This window comes from Macadamia integrifolia, unplaced genomic scaffold (assembly GCF_013358625.1).
Source record: "Macadamia integrifolia cultivar HAES 741 unplaced genomic scaffold, SCU_Mint_v3 scaffold2533, whole genome shotgun sequence".
NCBI classification, from domain to species: domain Eukaryota; kingdom Viridiplantae; phylum Streptophyta; class Magnoliopsida; order Proteales; family Proteaceae; genus Macadamia; species Macadamia integrifolia.
Genome location: NW_024868778.1, coordinates 2,720 through 27,801, shown reverse-complemented (window position 1 = coordinate 27,801; position 25,082 = coordinate 2,720). Strand labels below are relative to the sequence as shown.

The window sequence follows — 25,082 nt, the reverse complement described above, 5'->3', positions numbered from 1 at the left end:
ACTGGTAGGCGATGATCCTTTTTTGCGAGGTGTCTCTGACTTCAGTTAAGAGGTCTAAATTAGCTCGGAGTCCTTTATTGTTTTCTTCTTCATTGTAGTACTAAATTCGGTGGGTTACGGCTCCTACCTCCACCGGAAGTACAGCTTCGGTGCCGTAAGTTAAAATGAAGGGTGTTTCTTCGGTGGCTGACCTCTCAGTCATGCGGTAAGCCCAGAGGATGTTGCACAACTCTTCTACCCATAACCCTTTGGCATCATCTAGTCTCTTCTTTATTCCTCAGAGCAAGATATGGTTGGTTACCACTGTCAATCCGTTCGTCGATGGATAACCGATAGATGTTTTCCTGTCGCCAGTGATTCGGCCTCTGACCATTTCGTGAAGTAGTCTATCGCCACCACTACAAACTTTCTTTGTCTCGTGGCCAAGGGGAATGGGCCCAAGATGTCCATTCCCCACATGGTGGACGGTATTAGGCTTGATAAGGATGAGAGCTCTTTAGAGTGCTGCCTGGAGACGGGGGGAACATCTGAGACTTAACGCACTTCCTGACAAATGATTCTGGATCCTTCCTCATTGTTGGCCAGAGCAGGCCCTGCCTCAGTACTTTATGGGCCAAGGCTCGGGCTCTCAGGTGTTGGCCGCATATCCCTTCATACACTTCTTAGAGTGCATACTCACCATCGATAGGGTTCAGGCACTTGAGGTACAGCGTGGTGAACCCTATTTTGTACAGCGTCTCGTCCTTCAACAGGAAGCATGCTGACCGCATTCATACCTTCCTTGCCTCGTCCATGTTCTCGGGGAGTGTTCCTTCCTTCAGGTATTCGATTATGGCATCCATCCAGCTAGGGCCGTATTCATCTACGGGTAATACCTCTCAGGGTTCTTCGGTGCTTGGATGGGATAATACTTCAAAGTACACCGATCACCCAAGGTCTGTGAAGTCGGAGGTGGCCAATTGTAACAGCGCGTCTGTGATGGCATTCTCTACCCGCGGCACCTGCCTTACCTCAAACTCCTTGAAGGCTATTACTTTCTCTCGCAATGTCTTCAAGTATTTGGCCATCCTTTGTTCTATGGCTTCATTGTCTCCATTCACCTATCGCACCACGAGCTGTGAGTCACTGTGCACTACTAACTCCTGTACCATCAAGGCCTATGCCAGATTTATTCTGGCTATTAGGGCTTCGTACTTAGCTTCATTGTTGGAGGCATCAAAGTCAAACCGTATTGCATACTCGATTTTGATTCCTTCAGGGCTAACAAGTATGATCCCAGCGTTGCTTCCCGTGTTGTTGGATGCACCATCCACATACAATGCCCAAGTCTTTTTCACCCGAGCCTCAACAGACTCTTGGGGTTCATTTGGGAGTGTTGTTTCTGCTATGAAGTTCGCTAGTGCCTGTACTTTTATTACGGTTCTCGGCTTGTACTGGATGTCGAATTCTCCTAATTCTACAGTCCAGTTTACTAGGCGGCCAGACATATCCGGCTTTTATAGTATCTTCTTCAGTGGTTGGTCTGTGAGCACAAACACCGTGTGCGACTGGAAATAGGACCTCAGATTTCTTGCCGCTATCACTAGGGCGTATGTTACTTTTTCCACTTTTCTGTATCTCGTTTCTGCGTCCAAAAGCGTTTGGCTGATGTAATATATTGTTCGTTATTGTTTTCCTTCTTCCTTTAACAGTACCGCACTTACTGCCACTGCCGATACAGCTAGGTATAACTGCAAGGTATCCCCCGTATTTGGCTTCGTCAGTAGTGGGGGTGCGGCCAAGTACTGCTTCAGTTGTTTGAAGGACTTTTCACATTCCTCCGTCCACTTGAACTTTTTGGATCCCTTCAAGGCTTTGAAGAAAGGGAGGCACTTGTCAGCCGACCAAGACATGAACCGTCCTAGGGTGGCGACTCTACCTGTTAGCTCCTGGACTTGCTTCACATTCTACGGTGACCTCATATCTCGGATGGCCTATATTTTCACCAGATTGTCTTCAATTCCTCTCTCCAAGAAAATAAAGCCAAGAAACTTTCCCGATGCTACTCCGAATGCACACTATTTGAGATTTAAAATGTAACCACAAGCATACGGATCAGTGTAGCTACGGGTCGAACACAGGGAGAGCAGCCACTTTTTTTTTATTTCTTTTAATAATGCGAAAGTGAACCGATTAATGGTTGTGATCTAATTCTAATTACCGTTCTAAACATATGTATCTAAAATAATGTCCTAACCATTCGTCATCTAAGAATTTAAAGAGGCAAGCCACGCAATTAAAATTAAATAAATAAATAACTGAAAATAAACAACCACACAATTAAAAAAATAAATAAATAAATAAAGGAAAAAAATGCTAAAATAAAAATAAAGTAAAAGAAAGGGGATAAAGCTAGAGAGAGACTCACAAGTAGGTTTCTCTACTTAGCCCGAGGGATGCATCATAATATGAGCTTCCCTACTTGACCAGAGAGTCACTCTTACAAGGGTTACTCTACTTGGCTTTAGGGAAAGGGAGACAATTAAAAAAAAAGCAATAAATTGATGGTTCTATGGCTAGGAGGGGCAAAGCCAACACATACACTAGCCATGAACCTTGGGGGAAAGGGATAACAATAATGTAACGACTGAAAATAAAAATCCTAACTTAAGAAAGAAAGGGTAGTCAGAAGAGGGAATGAGAGGGGGGAGAGAAGACTACTGAAGGAGCCTACTTACTTGAATCAATGCTTGAACTTGAAAAAAAAATTGTTCCACAGCTCGTGATCTTGTCACCTAGATCTAAGCCTAGAACTATAACTTAAAAAAAAATTACAACTCAATTGCATAAATCATAAACATAAAAAGGCTGAATAAAAATAAAAGAGTGCTTGCATTAATTGACATAAAAAAAACTATTACAAAAGTGATTAAAGCAAAAATAGAGAAGAACTAGAACTAAAGAGAGAAAGAAAAAGAGAGAGTAACTAAAAAAAAAACTAGAAGAAGAATGAATTGTCTCCCCTCCTCTTACATGAGTTGTATTTATAGGGAATGGGGAGGTAGGGTAACAATTTTCTTTTTCCTAAAAGAGAGAAACCCACAATTGATTGTGAGATCTTTTGAGACCAAAAGTGCTAAGGTGGAGGAGAGAGAAGAGAGAAATAAACTTTGAGAAATTTCCTATAATTTTTTGCTTATTTTCTTTCCTTTTTTTTTCTAATTTATTTCTCTTCTTTTTCTCCCTCCAAGGGACGATTTTCTTCTTGCTTTGTGTGATTTGGACAATATTTTGGTGATGATGTGGAGGAGAGAGAAGATTTGGACAATCTTTATTTCTCCCCTTTTTTTTCTTTCCTTTTTTTTTTCTTCTCTTCTTACGCAGGAACCCTTCCATGATTTTCCTTGCTTCTAATTTGATGTGGAAATCTCCTCCATGCCCTTAGTACTTTAAGTGAGTGAAAAGCAGGAAATCTTCAACAAAATTCTCTAAAAAAAACAACCATGAGATTCGAACTTGAGACCTCTTGGTGAGCAAGGGAATTTTGTACACCATAGCTTACCAACTACGCTAGGTAGTTGTTATTACCAAAAACAAATCTTTAATCACTTAAGGATGTGGTCCATCAATCCTTGTTGGCATTTAAAATATTCCTTGTACCTCTGGGACAACTGCAAATGGGCTGGTTCTGTATCTCGGTTCAGTTCTGATCCATTATTCTTTTTCTGGCCCGAAAAGAATAATCATTTGTACGGGTGACCAAACGAATGTGTACTTTTAATTGAACACGTCCATCTTGCTCAGAATTTTGTCCTCTTCGCAACCATGAAAAGAAATAGGACCTCTTTACGTGTAAAATTGGAGATATAACGCCTGATAGTCCTTAAGGCCTTAAAAATATAAAACCTGCAAAAAGAGAGTAAAACCCAAAGTAGCTCCATTCTAAATATGTAAAATACATGTTTTACTACCCTAGATTTCACACATAAATGTGCTCATCACACACTTTGTTGGGTTTAGCTTTATGTCGTACCACCTCAGCACCTGGGACGCATTTTCTAGGTCTTGAATATGGTGTTTTATCTTCAGGCTTTTCACAAGCATGTCATTTACGTATACCTCCATGATTTTTCCAATCATCCCCTTGAAGATCTTATTTACCAACCTTTGATAAGTGGCCCCTACGTTTTTTAGTCTGAAGGGCTTGACTTCATAGCAGTACAATCCCCCCTCGGTCACGAAGGATGTCTTCGGGACATCTGCCTCAGACATCTTGATCTGATTGTACCCTGAGTACGTATCCATGAAGCTCAGCACCTCGTGTCCTGCTGTGGCATCAATGAGGAGGTCTATCTTCGACAGGGGGTAGCCATCCTTTGGGCAGGCCTTTTTCAGATCAGTGAAGTCGATGCAGATCCTCCACTTCCCATTTGCCTTTGGGACTATCACCACATTGGATATCCACTCCAGGTATTGGATTTCACGTATGAACTGGGCCTTCAGCAACTTCTCTACCTCTTCATCTATCTTCCGTTGCCTTTCGGGGGCGAAGGTCCTCTTCTTCTGTTGTACCGGCTTCATAGTCGGGTTGAAACTCAGATGATGCTCTATTACTTCTCGGTCTATTCTATGCATGTCCAAGGCTAACCAGGCGAAGACGTTAGAATTGTCTCGGAGGAATGAGATGAATTTTTCTCGTTGTTGCCTTTGCATTGTAGCTCCTACTTGGAATTGGCGAGTGTTATCCCCCCCTTTGGCTTCAACCTATTCTCCCCTTTGATAACTGGTGTCGTCGCATAGATCTTTTATTGGGAGCGCCTCGCCCACCTTTTCTTTTCCCCATAGGTGGTGGCATGGCACCTCCGAGATGCCTCCTGATCGCCTCGACATTCACCGACACCGTTCTTGGTTGGAAACTTCATCTTGAGGTATGGAGTGGAGACGACAGCCTTTAGTAGGTTTAAACCAACTCTCCCTAGTATGGCGTTGAACACCGAAGTAATGCCTACTACCAGGAAGTTGATTATGACTGTTACTTGGCCGTCTCCTGTGTCGGCTCTTACTGGCAACTCAATCAATCCCTCCACTTTGACCAGGGCACTGGAGAATCCTTGTAATGGGTATTCAACCTTCTTCAGCTTTCTCTCGTCCAGGCCCATCTTCTGGGAAGCTTCAAGGAACAGGATATCAGCTGAACTGCCGTTATCCACCAAGATCCTTTTTACTCTGCAATCGGCTATGGTCATGACGATTACTAGGGCATCGTCATGTGGCTTGTGCACCCCTTCTAGGTTGTCATCAGAGAAGGAAATAACCGTCCCCGTCTTCACCTTCTTGTTTGGCCATAAAGCCAATGCACGCTTCTTGCATAGGCTTTTGCTTTCCTAGCCGAGACTGAACTTTCTCCAGTGACTAGGCCTCCACAGATTGTCGCTATAACCCTAGTTGGGCTTTTATTCTCGTCTCAGAGGTGATGGTCAGCTTCCTCGGGTGTCCGGTCCCTTCGTCGTTCCTGATTGCCTCTGCGGGCTGGTCCCCTTCTTTCATGGTGGCCTCTGCCGTCTCTATGGTGGTTATCCTTACGGTCATTATCGTCTTGGGCATCCTCCTTTTTGCGGTCTACAAATCGGCTTAGATATCCTTTTCGGATCATTCCTTCTATTTTCCCTTTCAGGTACCAACAATCTTCGGTGTCGTGGCCGTGGTCCCTGTGGAAGTGGCAATATTTTGTCCATATTGTGTCTCCCAGGATTTTGTTCTATCTTTCGTGGCCACTTCATAGCTCTGGCATCTGAGGAGTCCTTTATCTGCATTAGCACATCCGTTCGTTTTCGGTTCAGGGGCATGTATTTCTCAAACTTCTTTGGTGGACTGGGTGCCCAACCACGTTTGGACTTTCATCTTTTGCCTTCTTCGGAAGGTTTGTCATCGGCTCCAGAGATCTTTTTCCTTCTTGTCTTCTCTTCAGCTTCTTTATCGGCTTGGAGGGTTTCTTCTATCTGGATGTACTTATCACACCGAGCCCTCAACTCGTCTAGGTTCCTCGGTGTATGCTTCGCCAAAGACCTTTTTAGCTCCTTATCCTTGATGCCTCCCAGTAGGATCGTGAACTCTTCTTTCGGGTCCAGACCTCTGATCGTGATCTTCTCTTGATGGAAGCGCTTTATGTAGTTTCGCAGTGACTCCCCTTCATGTTGCTTGACGTTAGTCAGGTTCAACGTGGTCTTCTAAAGGGGTTGGCTACTAGAGAGTCCCTTCATGAAGAAGTAACTTAAATCACTAAAGCTGTGGAACGATTTCTTCGATAAGCAGTTGTATCACAGCCTTGTCGCTCCTCTGAACGTCAAAGGTAAGGCGCGACACATGATGTTTTTCGAGACTCAATGGAACTGCATAGCAACCTTGAAGCCTTCCAGATTGTCGACGGGGTCCCCAGACCGGTCATAAGTGTCATATTTGGGTAGGCAAAATTGATCGGGAGCGGGTCCCTCATGACCTCATCGGCTAGAGCTGTGTCATTAGTGAGGTTTGGCTCGCGAGTTCTTGTCTGGTTTTCTGCTACCTTCCTGATCTTGTTTTTCAGGTCTAGGATCATCTGCTTCAATCCCGTGTCCTCGTGTCTCTATCCGTCTCCTTGGCATGGTTCCCCATGCCTGGTCCCGGCGGCGTGTCGCATCCTTTCTTTGGGTGCGGGGCTTTCCCTCATTGTTCAGTTTCGATGATTCTGACCAAAAGTTATCGATCATGTACTACTCCGATCCTCGTCATGAGCGCGCTCTGGCTGGATATGGGGGTCTTGTGGTGCTCCGCTGGTCTTCTGAGAGACGGCTTTAGAGATCTCCTTCATTGTCTCAACCATTCGGTCATACTTCTCCTGAAGGGCTTTGAACTGCTCCCTTGTCACATATTCCTGTGCCCTAAGAGGGGGTGGAGGATTACCTTCTCCGCGCACAGAATATCCGGCAGAACTCTGGTTTCTCGTGGAATCTTCCCGATCATCGTTTCCCTGTTCTTCACCGATTTCCATCAAGGAAGGGAGCCCTCCTAAAGGTTCCTCCTCGTCCATGTTTATGCTCGGCACTGCTCTTGTTTTCTTACAATTGTATGTTTTCTCCATCATTACTGTCGTTCCCACAGACAGTGCCAATCTGTTACTGCCGAAATCCCCTACGAGCTAATCCTGCACAAGCACAGAAGGCAGAGGCCCGGAGGTATCTCCGAGATTAGTCCTCTGATGCCTAAGTTAGTGACCAGATGAACAGTGTATTCACAAGAGTAATGGTGGCTGTCGGCGTACCTTCTCTGGGTCCCTTTTCGGTTACCTCTTATAGGGTTGCTGGGCCTAGGGTTTCGGAAACCCCCTTCTGGAATCTTCCCCTCACGTGGTTTGGAGCCTTACCCTTTCAGGAACCTTCCCTTCACGTGGTTTGGAGCCTTGCCCCTTCGGGAACCTTCCCTTCATGTGGTTTTTAGCCTTGCGGCCTCTATCGGATGGGCGACACGCATCCCTCCCTTGATTGCCACGTGGCCTCGCTTTATTCGATGACAAATTCTACCATATCACAGACCAATGTGAATTGGCCCAAAGCAAACCAGTAAACCAAATTAAATCAAATTGATCCAGGTTAGGTTAGACCAAATTGAACCAACCTAAACCGAGCCTATTCGGGTAACCAAATTAACCAGATTACTGGGTCAAATAAAAAAAAAAAAGATTGTTTGGGCCCAGGGGTTCAGGTTCGGAAGGGTTTTGGTGTTTGGTCCTCAGGCTTATATCAATCGTTTATTTTATGATGGGCTCACGCAAGGGGTTTTATTTAAGTTTATCTTTTGAACTTTCTTAGTTACAGTAGGATTCCTAGTATACTCTCCAAGATTGAATCGGACTCTATGCTGTCTTACCTATATCTCCATTCTTATTTGTAACTCTCTTGGAAACCAAGCTGCACATGTATGTCATACTCGTGCTATTATTGAGAAACCAAGTTGCACAAGTAGCCCAGGGTAATGTCTCATGAATTCATGATATCAAAGGCATTGATGGCAAGGTTTTTAAAATTTTCAGAAGGACGAAGGATGTTACCCGTTTTGATTCAAGGGAATTGAATCATTTTATTAGAAAAAAAAGTCATGATTATGATGTGATATGCGTATATATATATATGTTCATTTTTATTCAAATTAGATCCTTTATGCTGATATTCATTGGATCCAGTTCCGGGTTACAAAATTACTATCTTATATTTCAAATATTATTTTGGGGTTTATAGCATAACAAAATAAATGATCAATTTTGGCTATTTCATTTTAAACCTAGTCCTAATCATTTTTAGATTTTTTTTTTTCTTTTAGGTTTGGATTTTAGGTCACAGGGTTGAGGTTGATTGGTCGAATCAATCGGATGATGGAATTATGTACTCTAAATTATTTTATATGATTCGACCAATGGAAGGAAGAAATTCAATATTCTGGATCGATTTTAATGCAAAAAAACAAACAAACAAAAAAACAAAAAGAGGAACATAATCAAAGTTTATTCTAAAAATGTTTTGGGACCCAGTTTTTGTTTCAGAATTGTTCCATAATGGATTTGACAATGTATTTCTGTTTATGCAAGATTCTTCATTGATTTATTACTATGATATTAGGAAGTTACATATGACTGAAATATGTAGAAAATTCATGGTCTCTTGTGCTTGCATGATTTGTTTAGAGCAACCTATAATGAATAAATATGTTGAAATTAAACTGCACACACGAAACTATACATTACATTTCTAGGAAATCATGAAAGGGTAGGGTGGAATCCCCTCAAGTGGCACATCTTATTCTTCCACATTTTTTTCCAGGGAAAAAAAGTTGGTGACGTTTGTCCAAAGGTCATATCACCAAAGTTAAGGGAATACTTATTAGGAAAAGACAGTAACCTAGAGGCTTCTAAGCCCAAAGGCGACAGGACTTCAAAGGTTGATCTTTTAAGGGTAAATGTGGATTTACAAGAGGAACATTCTTAGCCTAACGGATAGGACTGTAGTTACAGTTGTGACTCTTGCATAGTATATTTGCTAGATGGGAATGTTATATTATATTTTTCTAGCCCGATTATTTGGTATGTATGTTTCATACTAAACTTTTTTTATCAGTTACATTTTTATACTGCTCCTTCAGGAGACATCTTCTAGAAAATATTATTTCCTCTGTTGCCACCCTCAACGAAAATAATTATAACTGAGTTGAGAATTTGGATATTTTTTAGAGTTACTTGATCTAGTTTTAGCTCTTAGGGAACCCTAACTAGTTGCTTTTACTGATCAAAGCACAGCTGAAGGATATAGATATAGTTTTGGTTTGATTTTTAATCTGTTTTTATTCTATTCTAGTTTACTTGATAACAAAATCAATTCCTTTTGCAAAATCATTATGGGGACTTCTTTTCCTTTTTAAGACTGTTCCGAAACAGTCTTGCTATCCTATTAGATTTTACTACCACTTCAGTGATATTATGAAATGGTTCTTATTCTTAGATTTTGTTCTCTGGATTGTTTATGTGGAATATCATGGTTTTTTTTTTTAGCTAAAGTTTGAAGGTGACATTTCCCACAGTTTATAGGCAATGCTTGCTACAGTTTTTTTATAGTATTTAGCCAAAGTTCATTGTAATAGGTAGTATATAGATAAAGTTCATGGTAATAGGTGGTATTTAGCCAAAGTTCATGTAATGGACTGTACTTTAGCCAGAGTTCATGATATATGGCATTGTTTAGCCAAGGTTCATGATGTATGGCAATATGTAGCCAAATGGCATGATTTATGGAGGTATTTCCCTTAAATCCATGGAAGCAACAGTTAGCCACATACGGTTGACCAAAGTAAAGGTATTAACCTCAGGTTATGGCGGTTTTCCCAAGTGCTTCTACCTGTGAGGTAATTCAAGGTATGACATGACATATGCTGATCAAGGAATGGATCTACAAGGAAAAAATTTTATGTAATCACAATGTATAACACGGTTTTCTTGTCTATATCCGAGGTGATTCAGATAATGAGCATATTTGTGTTTGTGATAGTATGCAGATGTGCGCCATATATTGTGGCATGTATTCTGCTACTATTCAACTTGATGACAAGTTGTTTGAATCAAAGTTTTAGAGTGGGGGTTTTAGCTATGGGTATCTATGGCCAAAATCTAGGGAAAGGATATTATATTAGTGTTGCCCAAGTGGGAGAATGTTGAGGTTATGGGTTTCACTAATACGGGTGACCCATTGGGCCCATGGTGGTTAGGACCACTCAAGGGGGATAAGCTAGCCCAATCTATTGTCAGAGTAGGTTATGTCTAAGGGCTACTATATATAGTGTCTATAGTCCCTGCAGTCACCACTGTGTGAGAACACAATTCACACATAGAGTTCGGGTCAAGATTCAAGTGGGAAACTACAAAAGATCTAGAGGAGGGAGAACTTTGGAGGGACAAAGTTCGTGTTCTAGGAGGTTACTGGTAGTTGTCGCAGGCACATCATTCATTATCCCAAGCTTGCTCGTCATCGACACACTCAATTGCAAGGTACGCATCTTGTTTCTCCATGATCTTGATTCCATCGTGTTCTTGTGTTTCTCTGTGGACCTATCTAGTTAGGAGAGGCTATTGGAGTTAGAAAAAATTTTGAACCTGAATTTAGTGCGGTTATAACTGACATTGAATATGTCAGATCTCACAAGATTCAGAAGATTTTGATCAAATGTCTCAGTCACAGTAGTGAATCTCCTTATAAGAGGTTTGGTTCCCTGCTTCGTCTTTCAAAGATGGAGAACTTTTTCTTCTTTTTTGGAGACTGTGGTTTGGAAAATCGATCACTCACTACTTTCATGAAGCCAATACGATTGCTGACTTCTTAGCAAAAACAGCTGCAACACTAGATATCTCTGATCCAGTTGTCTTGGCCAGTGTTAATTTGTATGGAGATGGAGAAGGATGCCTTCATGCGTCCTAGATATAGATTTATCTAATTGAATTTCTTTTTCATTTGCTTAGGTTGAGTTCCTTGGGGCCTTCCCTACTGATGCCAATCCTGAAGGTGGGTTAATGCTTGCAGCTCTCTTCCTATTTTCTGTGAAGCGTGAAGGCTTTGTAATCGTTTTCTCATTATTTTCATTCTTAATATATATTCTTGATTTCTAGCAGGAAAAAAAAATTATGGATCTAATTAGGGTTTCAAACAGTCTAACACCCTCTACAACCTTCAAGGTCTCTGTTTCACGACACCCTCTTGCATCCCTGGTTACAAATTGACTGTTAGGAGTGGGAGGTTCTCGATGCTCTATGAAGTCCTATGTGCTTTTGTTCTTTTAGTGCAACCCACAACCCCTCTCCTACTAACTCAAGGGTGGGTTTTAATATCCCTTGCTCTATGATGTAGGCCCAGATCACGAATCCGATCAATTCAAGACCGAACATGACAACCTTATCATTATTATGAGGTCCAAGCATGTGAAAGCCACTCCACGAAGAATGGAGCTAGACCAGTCCAGCTAGCAGAAGCCTAGCATGTCCAGCCCCTCCTGTACCAATTGTATTTCTTCTAGAAGCTAGCTCCAACTGATTGCAAGATTGCAAGGGATCTCTCGCTGATTGAGGGATCTCCAGCTAATATGGGGAAGTGCTAGCTAAGAAGATCTTTCCCTATTCTTATTTTTGGAATGAATCAACTTCAGGAGTAAGGAAGAGGAGCCGCCATCTATAGCCAAGGGGTACAATTTTTTATCTTTCTCTATATTTGATTTCCTTTACTAGGAGATTTTCATTTTAGCAAATAAAGTAGAAGTATATTTTGCCAAGGAACCTACCTCAGTAAAGGTTACTTTGTTTAAGTTTCTCTATGAATTCATAATCGTAGGATTTAGGCTTTTTATTGTTAATATCAACCGTACGTTAATGAATTTTTAGAGGCCTGAGAATTACGGTTTAGTTTTTCTTATAAACTGTAAGAATTTTGCCCATTTTAAAGGACTGAATTCAAAGAATAAAGTTAGCCTTAGTTGATTGAAACCACAAAGAGTTTCACCATAGTACAGATGAACTATAGCTTTTTCAGTTTGCATTTTCTTTCTCTTCTTTTCCATGCTATTCAGCTATACATTTGGTTGAGTGTGTTCTTGTCTCTCCCAATTCATAGCTTCTAAAGAGGCTGCATTAAGAAACCCACCGCCTTACCCCATCCATAGCCTTGAAGCCCCTCTCTCCATCGCAATCCCTCCCTCTCTCTCCCGTAACCCTTACTCTCTATTATCCACCCCTCACCACCCTTCCCTTTTTGTTTAATCCATCTACCTGCAAGCCATCTTTGCAACCCACGACCAACCTTTCTCAACACGTGTACTACTTTGAAAAGTACCTGGCCATCTCTAAAACCATCTTCTTTAGATGCTTGGGTAGTAGGGCAAATGGAACAAAGATCTTTTGTCTTTCAATAATTCGCTCCTTCACTTCCAGAGGAAAGTTAGGAGTGTATTTCGATCGATGAATTTGATTGTCTAGGTCGCATTATTGCCAAACAATCTACTTTACCTTATAGTCAAAGTATTTATATTTCATCTTCTCCATTTGATCTCATTCATTTTGATGTTTGAGGACCTACTCCTACTCCCACCAAAATTGGTTCACGTTATTTTATTATATTCATTGATGATTATTATTCTTATTTTACCTAGATTTACCTCTTTCAATCTCACCCTGAGATTTTTTCCATCTATTGTTGATGATTATTATTCTTATTTTACCTAGATTCATGTCTTTCATTCTCACCCTGACATTTTGCTAGTATGATCTTCCCCTAATCTTCCGAAGACATGAAAGTTCTTTCTCTATTCTACCAGAGAATATACTTCCCGGACATTTTGTACTTTCCTTCAATAAAATGGGAATCTTAGTCAATCTCTTACACAAATAAATCCCTACAGCATAGTGTCACTAAACGCAAACAGTGTCACTGAAAAGGTTAGATGCCCTTATATTTGAAGATTCTCTTGGACCTTTTCCTAAATTCTATTTCTACTTGAAAATTTTCCTTTCATATGAATTTTACAGAAAGAAATCCAACTTGACGGATTGGAAGATATCAAAAGTATATACAATTGGATTGGAATTCATTTATTACTGGATTCCACCACGGAATCAAATCCTAGAGCTAATATAGATAACATCATAGAATCACAAACTAATTATGAGTTTTACTTACCAATTGTTTTACTTCTGCCTTTATTCATTCTTTTATAAGTTTTTTCATTAATATTTACCTTAAACTACTACCCTTGAACCGGGTCATGTTATCATCCAGCTTTGCGAAATCGATGGGCCCTCCCTCTCTGCATAGTAGAAAATAGAAATTTTTTTGGGTAAAAAATAGGATAATTGTACGTATAGTTTCCATTATTTCTATAATAATGATTATCATAATTATTATAAGGGGAGGAGTTTTCTGTCTTGGAGCGTGGCCTACGTTAGCATCTCATCTCTTTGTTTCTCACTCTCATCTCTAAAAGGACAGATGTGTCATTTCGTAGAAGAAAGAGAGATATAATCACAAAGGAGTACTGGTCTAGGCCACGCTCTCGAACACAAAAACATTTTATCTTATGATAATTATGCATGAAAAAAAAAATCCTGATAGGAATAAAATCCAGTGGTAAAATTTTTATTTTCCAATATAATCTGACTTACAATGCCTCCTCAATGTTAGTGATCCATTGTGCAGATTCTCTGTAATACATCGAAACAACATCCTCAACAACAAAGTCAGGGTCAATAATGTTCAATTCTTCCAACTGAGTAAAGTGTTCATCAAGGTAACCCTACAAAATTACGTTTTTTTTTCTATTGTCAGTGTGAGGAACAAGAACAATGCATGGACAAAGAAACACAAGCTTAGGAAAAAAGAAACCAATACTCAGAAAATTGGCATTAACTATATAAAATTCGATCGAAAGCAAATTTTATTTTATTTTTTTGGTATCGAAAATAATATGATTAAATTGGTTCCTTTCTAAGGCCAAATTGTTAAATGCAGCCATGTGATTTTGGCTTTGAACATTGAACCCTTATAGGGATGTACTGATTAATTAGTGTGTTTCTCCAATCCACCGGGTCAACAAATTATTTTTTTTTTTTTTTTTGGGGGTGGGGGTGGGGGTGGAGGGTTGGTGGGGAGGGGAAAACAGATCCTTCAATCAGGGACAATTGAATGCTACCGAATTTGGGGGGGATTAAAATGTACGGAGTCTTATCCTTGCTTTGCAGCTATTTCCCCACTCAAATTCGCAATCACTAATTCATAATGGTGCAATCAGATAGGTCCGTACTTCGTTAGCCAATAAATATTTTTCTCATATTATGACGACAATATAAGCATTTAGAAGAACAAAAAGTGAGAACATTTCTCATTTTGAACTTCCAAAGGATATTAACGCATATACTTCTATGCACATTCTGAATGTTCGTCTTAGATCTATAATAAAAATAAATTTAAAAAAAAAAATTAAGTTGACACAGTTACAATAAGATAAAAATTATTTTAAGATAGCAATAAATTGAAGTTATACAGGAAAAAGATACTGAAGAACCTGATCCAAGAGAGCCTGTCTTATGAGAGCTGCCTGATGTCTCAGATGATCATGCCCCATTCTCCTAGGTCGAATGTCAGAAATGATATAGTATTGAGGCAAAAGAAAACTAGTTGCTGGAATAGAGAAGAAAACCCACTTATGAGTTAGCAATTTGAGGCCTGAAAGCTTAAGTACTGAAGCATATAGACAGGCCAACATATATGTATATATATATATATATATATATAAAAGAAAATAGCTTGAAGAGAATGAAATGGAAATTTATTTCTGCCACTTTTGATTCTGATATAGAGTAAAAAGAACGTCCCTATCTAGGGAATGACTTGAATTCATTGAGCATTGGAAAGAAAGAAAAGGAGTAGAACTTTATCTGATATTTAAGCCTTCAAATAAATGCATGCCGACACTAAAAATCTGTGAGAATTTGATTTTAGATTATTCTGATTATTATTTTATTCAAGGTATAATCTGCATCCTGGCTTGTGGTTTTAAGTTACCATGGCAAGGATTGTGTTTTCAAATAAATGGGTGCAGACACTAAAAATCTGTGAGAGTTCGATTTTAGATGATTCTGTTCATTATTTTATCCAAGGGATAATCTGCATCCTGGTTTGTGGTTTTAAATTACCATGGCAAGGGCCGTGTGCCCACATATATATGTATATGGGAAATGTTTTTTGTCTAGGACCATGGTCTATGCCAGCAGTGTTCACATGTGTCAATCTGTTTCCTCTCATTATGAAATGACATCTTTGCTCTCTATTGGAGGAGAGATAGACACAGGTAGCTTGTGTAGGATGGTCTACGACGGAAAACATTTCCCCATGTCTACTAGCTAGCTAGGGTAGATATTGAGAAAAGAAAATCTCTACTCATCTCCACTCAATCCCCTAGGCTGAGATGAAAATATCCCATGTCTTGTTATCAGGGTCGGTAGCTTTGTGAAGTCTTCTTTTGATGCAAGGTGGACTGCAGTAATCTATGTTCATGGTGTTTTCTAGTGTGCCTCCTTTGACTATAGTTTAGCGGGGAATACACAAGAGTCAAGATTTGAGAAATCATCAAAGGAGTGATGTAGTTGAAGCGGTTAGGGGCCATAAACGTTATCTGGACTACCTTTGAAGTGGTGGTTCATTTGTCCGAGGAGGATCAGAGTTTATGGCAGTGGGAGTAGTTTAGTTTCATCCTAGATTATAAGTATTTAAGTCGATGTTTTGTAAATTCTAACTTGGTAAAATAGTTCAGGGATCTCGTAATGGTGGCTCATCAGTTAGCTACTATAGTTAGAACTGACAATTTATGGAATGTAGTTTTTACTCTGCCCTCACCCCCCCCCCCCCCCCCCTGTTTTAATGCTTTTTTTTTTTGGGTGTGTGTATTAGAGAAAATCTCTACCAACAAGCCTTCATTGCCTGTGACATAATTGGACTGGCTGGGATCGTTGTCTCTTACTTTTATATGAGAAACGGTTGGCCAAACTGTTGGGTGGTTAGCTTGTGTCACTCTCCCTCCCCTTCCTTTGAAAATTACCTCCATGTCCCTTGTATCTCAACCTCATTATTGGTTGAGCTGCTAGTTCTAAGAAAACTTGCGGCGTGACCAACCCTCTCCTTTTTATATGCGCACATTGAATTAGCATATTTTCAATACTATTAATGGATTAACTAACGAAAGTAGATTTCTAGAAGAAAATCCCTATTTGGTCGTGTGCCCTTACATTCAGACGTAACGGTGGTAAAAAGATCACCTTACCCCTAGTTGGTCCCCGTAGTGATACAATGACCACACGACCAGTTAGCAATCTCCATCCCATTACTATTTTAAGAGCCACATAACATATGCATTTCTGTCTTCTAAATCAGGAATTGTAGGTATGTAGTCCGATTTAAAATCGTAAAATATGATCCAAAAAAAAAAAAACTATAGTGTGCACCTGTAAGGTCCAGCCCATGTGGGTCGACTATGGGTCTCACTCGTGGGTCGATTCTCATGTGGCCCCTTCATCACTATACTACTTTAAGGAAAAAAATATGAACTGAAAAAACAGAACCCGTTTTAAAAATAATTGCCCGACATGTTCTACCTAAATAGGTAAGTGATGCCTAAATAGAAACCATATACAACTCTTTATATTCAGAATCCCAATAAGATATTCACTTTCTAATTTTAATCACACGCAATATTATATTTTATTTTTGGGTAAAAACGCAATATTTTATTTGACTAAGGGAATCGCATCCCAGTCCAAATACTTGCTTGTAAAGGAATCTTTAAACGATCAAGTTTTGATTCGTGTACTAGCAAATTTAAAATTTCCTAAATCAAATACAGAAACATCTAATCTTCTATTATGAACCAATCTCCATTTACCAGCGAGGGGAAGAAGACAATCACAAATCTCTTGTACAAGCAACTTAAAAGTTTCTTAAATCAGATAGGAAACATCTAATCTTTCTATTGTGAACTAATCCCCATTGGAACACCTTCAAGCTTGCACAACTACTATGGTTACCGGCAAAGGGAAGAAGAGGGTCACAAATCCAGTGACCACCGCGAAACAGTATCACAAACCATGCAAATCCCAGCGCGCCCCCCACCCTTTTTCCTTTTTCCTTTTTCCTTTTTCCTTTTTCCTTTTCCGGGTTTGGGCTGGCTACATGGGCAGCAACATGTTACCTGCGTGGTTTGCTGGAGACTTTCCTTAGCAAGATCAATGGTTTAATTTGAGCCCATGAATCATCCTTAGTAAAATCCCCACTTCAAACCCTTAATTTGGGCAACACAAAACCAATAATGGGGAAATTGCCCAAATTTCCTAAAACCCACCTTCCAACTTGTCAAGACTACCAATTGGGAGAGGGATTTAGTGTAGGAGGCTTACCTCAGCAAGGTTGGTGGCTCAATTTGAGTCTGAATTTCTCTTATGAAATTCCCACCTAAAATCCCCAATTTGTGTTACTAAACCCTAGAAATGGCGAACTTTGCCTAAATCTTTTATAACCAACCATTCAAACTCAAAATTGAGTTGGGGATAATGAAATTAAATATATGTATAGCGGTTTGGGGTGAGCACATAATTCATTGATGGTCACCACATAAACCCTCAGCCAAATTTCCCAAATTTTGGCTTAACCTAGACTTGAATTGTGGAGATTTTGGGTATATTGTGTAATCCTAGCTTAACTAACCCACTAAACACACTAAATTTAAGTTAATTAATGTCGGTGAACATCCCCCACATATAAATCAGTTTTATAATCGCAAAAAACCCCGACTTAAGAATGATTCAAAGAAAAAAAAAATGAAGCTAGAACATGAGCCTTTGGGTCCCACTTCCCTATGGATGACTAATTTGCTCAAAACCTTATGTATCCTAGGAGTAGAACCAATAAGTGACAGAACATCGTTGCACGAGCTCATTAGTTGTCCACTGACATTTGAGATTCAGGGTGAGAGGATTTGCATATTATAAATATGTTCTTTTAAGTGAATGTGTATGTTGCATAATGATATAAGTTGTGAATGTGTGTGTGTGGGTGTGACAGGGATGTAGGGTAGCCGAAGATTGGGTTCCGGCACTATATGCCCAGGGTGAGAGTATGTGTGAGTGTATTGTGGAAATTAGGGTGCAAGGTGGCCAAATGTTGGTTCCTGCACTACATACTTATGGTGTGTAAGTGTGGGGTATTTCCAGCACTATATGCCCAGAGGGTGTGTGTGAGTTTGTTTGTGTTGTGACACATACCATGAAAGAATGAATTGGGTTAGGATAACCATCCAGATGCTACAATCTTTATCAATAGGGGTTTACATATTGGTTAATCCTACCATCCGACGGTCTAAGATTGGGGACGATTTTTGGTGACTGAGGTGATGAGAATGCCAATGTCATGACAAACCCTCATGCAATGTTGGATTCGGTGGTGGGTATGCTTTACATGCGATGTTGAATTCAATGTAGTGGTATTATGAGTGATTATTAATAGGGGCTTACCGGGTACCGAAGTAGCCATGTAGGGACTAGTATGCTTCTGACTCGCGAATCGCTTATATCCTTGGGGACCGATAACATACATTTGTGACTGGGGATACCACCTATGTTGCAGTAGAACTAATACCCACTATGGACTTAGAATCTGTTGATTGGGTTTGTTTGCTAATAATTTGCATCATGTCATTGCATTCATCTAAATGCATTCATATTGGTTTGGTTGGGCATTTTAAATTGTTTCTATTTCATGAATTTTGTAGATGTTTATGTGTACCCCTCACTGGGCTTCGTGGAAACTCACCCATGTTGATGTCGCTTTTTAGATGTTGATTCAGGGAACCATCCAAAGTCTATGGTTGAATAGCCATCTCTATACGGAGGTGACCTCTGGGACGACGCACGAGAACAGTTACGTATGTGCCGACTTTGCACTTGGAGCACATTGAGGATGAGGTATCATCTTCTATTTTTTATTCTTTTTGTACTTATCATATGTGGTCCTAGGGGCATAACTATAATTATGATCTACTGTGAAAACATTCTTTTTGTGTAAATTTGGTAATTATCATTAGAATTCACTAGTTGTATATATTTTGATTATTATTATCTATGTGATTGTAGAATCATTTCATAGCTTTATGAACTTTAAGTACTGCATCATGGATCCTAGATGGATTGTGGATACATGTGTGTGTCCATGTCACCAGCCTTTAGGTGAATGGAGGTGGGGTGTGACAAGGGCACTTTTCCTTTATCTCATTTTCATGTTCCCAAGACACTTTTCCTTTATCTCATTTTCATGTTCCCAAGATGTTTCTTGTTCCGAGTGGTTTCTCTATTTGACTAGGACATAGAAAACAGTCCAAGAGGTAGCGAAAGGAGGGGAAGCAGACTAAAGGGAATCATTTTTTAGGGGGGAGGAGTAAATCCAGGAAACCCAAATGATGTGATGCTTAGAGACAATTTTTCAAATGAGTTTAAGGATGCCCACTGAGTTGTATCGTTTATTCACCTCAAACCATGGCCTCCCTTAGTCTTAGGAGAATAGATTTTAGACCAACTCAAAGAATGAAGAAAGGGGAATCTACACCTTTCCAAATAAAGGAATAAAGGAAGGTATCAAAGGATTTAGAGGTGGTAGTGGGGAGGGAGAAAATTCTAAACCAATAGAGGTAGAGAGATTGGATAACAGATTTGTATAGGATAAGGCACCCAACAAAGAAAGGAGCCACCCTTTCCAAATCTAAAGCCTTTTCCTGATAGAAACAAGGATTGGCGTATAGTGATGAGTAGAAAACCTAAAGGAGATAAGGGCCAAGCCAAGGTATTTGACTGGGAGGGAGCCCAGGGAAAATCTAGAGATGGCAAGGAGCTGAGCTTGACAGGCGTCAAAGACATTGAAAATAAAAACACTGGATTTTCAGGAGATTGATGAAAAGAACAGAGAGGGATTCGAAGAGATGGAGGAAATGGAACAGGGGCCAACTTTAGAAACCATCTTGCGGTTGTCAGCGAAATCCAAATGGGTGAGCATCAGAGTTTACATTTGGGGATGGGAGAGATTAAGAGTTGATCTATAGAGGATTGGATGGAGAGCAAGAGCACCTCAAGGGTGAGAGAGAAGAGGAAGTGGGAAAGGGAGCTGGGCCTGAAGTCCAGCATAGATTGAGTACTCTCTTTCTTGGGCATGAGGCAAAGAGAGGTGTGATTGATGCCAGAGATTTGGAAGGGGTTCAGGAAGAAGCTTCTAATGGCATGGATAAGGTCATCGTGAATAATGTGCCAACAGGAAGAGAAGAACCCCATACTAAATCCATCAGGCCTCGGAGCCTTTTTGGATTTAGGAGAGAGGACGTCCGATAGGATCTCATCACCAGAGGGGATAAATTGGAAGTTGGGGTGGAGGTGATCAGGAACAAATTTGTTAAAGATTAGGGGCAGGGGTTGAGAGGGGTAAAAGATGGATGGGAGAGGTTGACAAAAGAGGAGACCACTTATATAGATTTGATCTCAAGAGGGGAAGACATCTCGATCCCCGAAGTGGATAAAAGCTTGGGAATGGAGTTGTAATTAGTCCGAGCTCTGAGAGATTTGTGGAAAAAGGCCAAATTGGAATCTCTGACTAGCCATTTAATGCGGGCTTTTTGATGGAGGAAACTTTCCTCTTTAGAAAGGAGGAAAGATCAAAAGAAATAAGCTTTTCCTCAATGGCAAGAGAGCGATTAAGGGGGTCCAACTGCAATCTATCTTGGATGGACACGAGCTTATCTTAACAAACTTGGATTCTCTTAGAGATATTGCCAAAGGTGGAAGAATTCCAAGAATTGAGGGTAGCTTTGACATTTCTAAGCTTTTTGGAGAAGGAAATGAGGGCGAGAGGGAAACTGGACAGGGATGGCCAAGGAATATAGGAAAGAAGCACTTAATCCTAGACCAAATGTCAAAAAATTTGAAAGTTTTGGGGCCGAAGGAGATGAAGGGTTGGACAAAGAGGGAGATGGAAGAGTGGTCAGAGATGCCCGGAAGGTCAAAGCAGTCATGAGAGGAGGGGAAGAGATTGAGTCAAGTTTAATTTACAAGCACATAACCAAGCTTGCCAGCGACACAGTCACCACCGCTTCGGTGATTATGCAAATGAGAGGAGATCTAGACCATCAAAGGTCATTTATGGCAATGTCATCAATGCAGTCATTGAAGGAGTCAACGAAATTGGGATCAATGGAAGAACCCCTGAGCTTCTCATGAGAAGCATAGACAACATTGAAATCTCCTTCGATGTCCCATAGGGAGGAGGAAGCAGAGGGGGCAAATGAATGAATGTCGGCCCAAGAGTGAGCCTCTCAGAGGAGTGGTTAAGGGCATAAACAACATAGAAGAAGGGAGGGCAGAGAGCTAGCAGGGGAGAAAAAGGAGAAGTGAATGACTTACTAGGATGAGGAAATGGGGATGACATGAAGGAGGAGGAGATTCCAAACAATCCATATGCGACCATTGGGAGAATGGGCATAGTTAGAGGCAAAGGACCAAGAGGGGGTAGTTGAGGCAGCAATGCGGGGGCCTTATCTTTAAGAACTATAGTTTCTAGAAGGCAATAGAGGACGACTTTGGAGGACTTAAGGCGAGAAAGGATCACTGTATGCTTGGCTGAATAATTGAGACCTTTGACATTTTAGATGGTCTAAGGCATCATTTAGAACGGTTGGAGGGACCACCGTGAGCCCTGAGAAGCTAGGGAGGGCTTGGAAGAAAAGGGAGTTATGAATTTGGAAATGGGTTTGGGCCTCCAGCGATATTCCTTCAGGGGGGAGGTTGGGAGGTTTCGGGGCCAATCCCATTGACCGAGGGGCTGGAGGGCTTAGTTTTCTTCTAAAGGATAGAGCAGGGGATACGGATGACAGGAGAAGATGGGGAGGGTGGGGAAGAATTTGGCTAAGGAAGCAGGGATTGTAAGGTGGTGGGAGTTGGGGAGGGGATGGTAGGTGGCAAAGGGGGTAGTGTCGAGGCTAGAAGGGCCAAAGGGAAGGCTGGGATTAGGTGTGGCAGTAATATTAGCCACAATAAGTAGGGATCTTAACGGATCGAATTCGGCTTGGAGCCTATCTGAATTCTATCCATTTATCCGACCAGATATCTAAAACACTATTAAATTCGAATTGGTTTATGTAAATGGTAATCGGATATTATCCGATCCCATCCGTTTAACAAAAGGATACCGGAGGTCAAGTAAGTAAGGGAAGAAAATGAGGTTGTGGTCGACTTCAGCCGCTCTGCTTCCTCCTCCCATGGTCTCCTAAGTCTAACATGAGGACACACAAGCAGACAAGTTGTAATGGACCACAATAGTAAACTAATGGAAAGAAACAAAAATCTTAGGTATGCAACTCCGTTCACTAATTCAAAAACGATTCAATTTTAAATTAGAGAAAAAATGTGAAAACTAAAGAGATTTGATTGAGAGATAGAGAAGCGTGAACTCAAGAAGAACAGAGGAGATCAGAGATGTGTCTTTTCATTGTTGTACCGCCATTTAAATTGCAGAGTCGACCGTTGTCCATTGCTGTATAGCTCATGATGACACGATCAAGAAAGAGAGAGTATGCAGAGAAAAGGTAAATAGCAGAGTCGACCGTCGTCCTCCTCTTGTTCTTCTTAGGGTTTTTTCTTTTTCGATGGAAAGACGAAAGAGGGTTCAGATTCTAGAGTCGATCAGTCGAGCCTCCTTGTCTACTGGCTAGGGTTTTCACTTCTCAGAATTTAGAGATGGAGTTTTCATAGTCGTTGGGTTTCATTTTGTAACTATGGTCGTTGGATTTGGCCTAGGGTATTTTTTAAAATTTCGGACCGGGTTGGGCCGGACCTGGAACTCAACTCGAGGCCGAACCCGCCCTTAGTGGTGGTGCCCATAAACGCATGTTACCCTCATATGAAAACAAAAAATAAAAGAACCCATCTCATCTGACCTGTCCTTCAAACACTCTTCTTGGCAAAGATAAAAGAAATTCCAAATTGTTGGATTGAACTTGCAGAAGAAAAAAAAAATCTAAAGACAAATCAGAACTCAGTAGCCATGGCAATTGCATCGAGTCTCAGGTTCTATAAAACAATATTGAGTTGCAGTTTTGTTTAAGGGAAAAGTTTGTGCCTCACCGCCATTCTAATCTACAAATCCTGCTTAAATCCTGGAAATATGAAATGGTAATGTTGTTTGCTTGCTTGGCTGGACCTTGGTGAGGTTAAAATTTAGCTTCACATTCGTAAAAACAAAATCTTGCATAGGATCAAGCAAATTATGAGAGGAAACACGTACTTGAAGCACTGAAGCCGGCGTCGGAGCCATGAGGTGAGACCGCGAGGCAGCAGAACAAGAGTGGCTTTGCCGCTTTGAGCTACGAGAACGAGAGTGAGAGACTGAGAATCAAGATACTTGTATCAAGATTCTTGAAGCTTGAACGAGAGTGAGAGTCAAGAGTAGCTGAAGCTTTCAGCCGAGATAGCTTTGCCGCTTGGAGAGAATGACTACGAGAGTGGAGATCTTTTAGGGTTTTTGCCTTTTTGCTCAGTTAGAAGTTGGAATGTTAGATTCGATGTTAGGTTTCTTTCATCCTATGGTCCACAATAAATCCCCAAACCAAGCCTTTAGATTGGTATATATCAATCTTTAAAAAAAAATAACAATAACATATATTAGTATTTAGTATCACATATTTCTACATTGTTATTATGCAATAAAAATTAATATATTTACTTAATATTATAATGGACGAAATGGATTTGGAGAAACATATACGGATATTCTTTACTATCGGATAGCTAAGTAAATCGAATAATAATCAATCAAAAACTAGGATTATCATATTTGTATCCACTTAGTTTTCGGACGGATTCGGATAGTTTTCGGATATGTATTTTTCAAATACAAATACCCCTAAACGAATACGAACCCGGATCGAATAGGGATTTTCAACTATTCATTTACATCCCTAACAATAAGATTCACAAAGGGGAAGTTCTCCAAATTATCTTCAACGGATGGCGGAAGGCCATAAAAGACATCAAGAGCAGGGGCCTCAAGATGTAGCAGGGCAAAGAGCGAGGCATAGCAGAGTTTGTAGCTGTGACAGGGGGGCTCTGCAATGGATCCAATAGACGAGGATGGCAGAGGGCCAGGGAGAACTAAGGGGGAGAGTCGGTGATGACGCTTATAGAGGCATAAGCAGTCGTGGCAGGAGATCTTGGAAAGAGACAAGGAGTCATGGTGGAGCGTCTATCAAGACTAGGGGCTGAGGGGATCAAGGTAAGGGGAGCCTGCAACGTCTCAATCAGGGAGCCAAGGACTAGAATTGGGGGCAATGGAGTTGACCGAAAGACCGAGAGAGGCCCCGGGGGCAGAGAAGCAGGGTGGTGCTGCAGTGTGGAAGGAAGCAGCATACTACGAAGAATGCTGCAACAATATTTTAGGTCGTTTGTCGACAATCATCTCCTCACATTGCTTCAAGATTTCAAACTCTCACCTCTCTCCTCATCTTTCCTTTGAAAGATTCTCAGGCTCTTTTCGGTCTAATGGTAGTATTTTTGAATCCTTCTTTGATTTCCATTAGATTAGTATTCTTCTGGGTTCAATTTTCAATACCCCTACGTTTTTCCTTTATGACACGTTTTATTTTCTTACATATTTTTTCCTTGTCGTAGTTGTCTTTTCTTCCATATTTGGGAGATTTTATACCACAATTAGGTGCTAAAACCATATGAAATTTGATTGAATTTTATAAAACGGAAAGAAAACAGATAGCTAGAATTACCTCAATGTAGTTTTTCACGCAGCAGAATGGATCTGGTTGTGTTACACGTCGATCCGCACAAATAGTAATGAACAAAGGATTGTTGCGGTCTCTCTAGGCAATGATCCACTCTCCAAATCTAAGAATTGCAATGGAGATCCTTGGAGACACACCCTCTCAATTGGGGAAGAGAGAGAGAGAGAGAGAGAGAGAGA

General features: G+C 40.6%; 1 protein-coding gene across 4 annotated transcripts in view; it reads right to left on the bottom strand.

The window, feature by feature from the left end:
- Window positions 1-23,644, bottom strand: part of LOC122066697 (pseudo histidine-containing phosphotransfer protein 5-like) — a 48,028-nt gene extending 24,384 nt beyond the window's left edge. For 2 of the 4 annotated variants that reach the window (XM_042630541.1, XM_042630539.1), the window contains exons 1-4: window positions 23,397-23,644; window positions 14,596-14,711; window positions 13,697-13,827; window positions 13,273-13,341 (exon numbers count right to left, since the gene is read on the bottom strand). In XM_042630541.1, coding sequence (XP_042486475.1) covers window positions 13,273-13,341; window positions 13,697-13,827; window positions 14,596-14,655 — 260 coding nt within the window. In that variant the 5' untranslated portion in view covers window positions 14,656-14,711; window positions 23,397-23,644. The other 2 variants (XM_042630540.1, XM_042630542.1) reach the window with 2 other exon arrangements.
- Window positions 23,645-25,082: the final 1,438 nt, after the last annotated feature.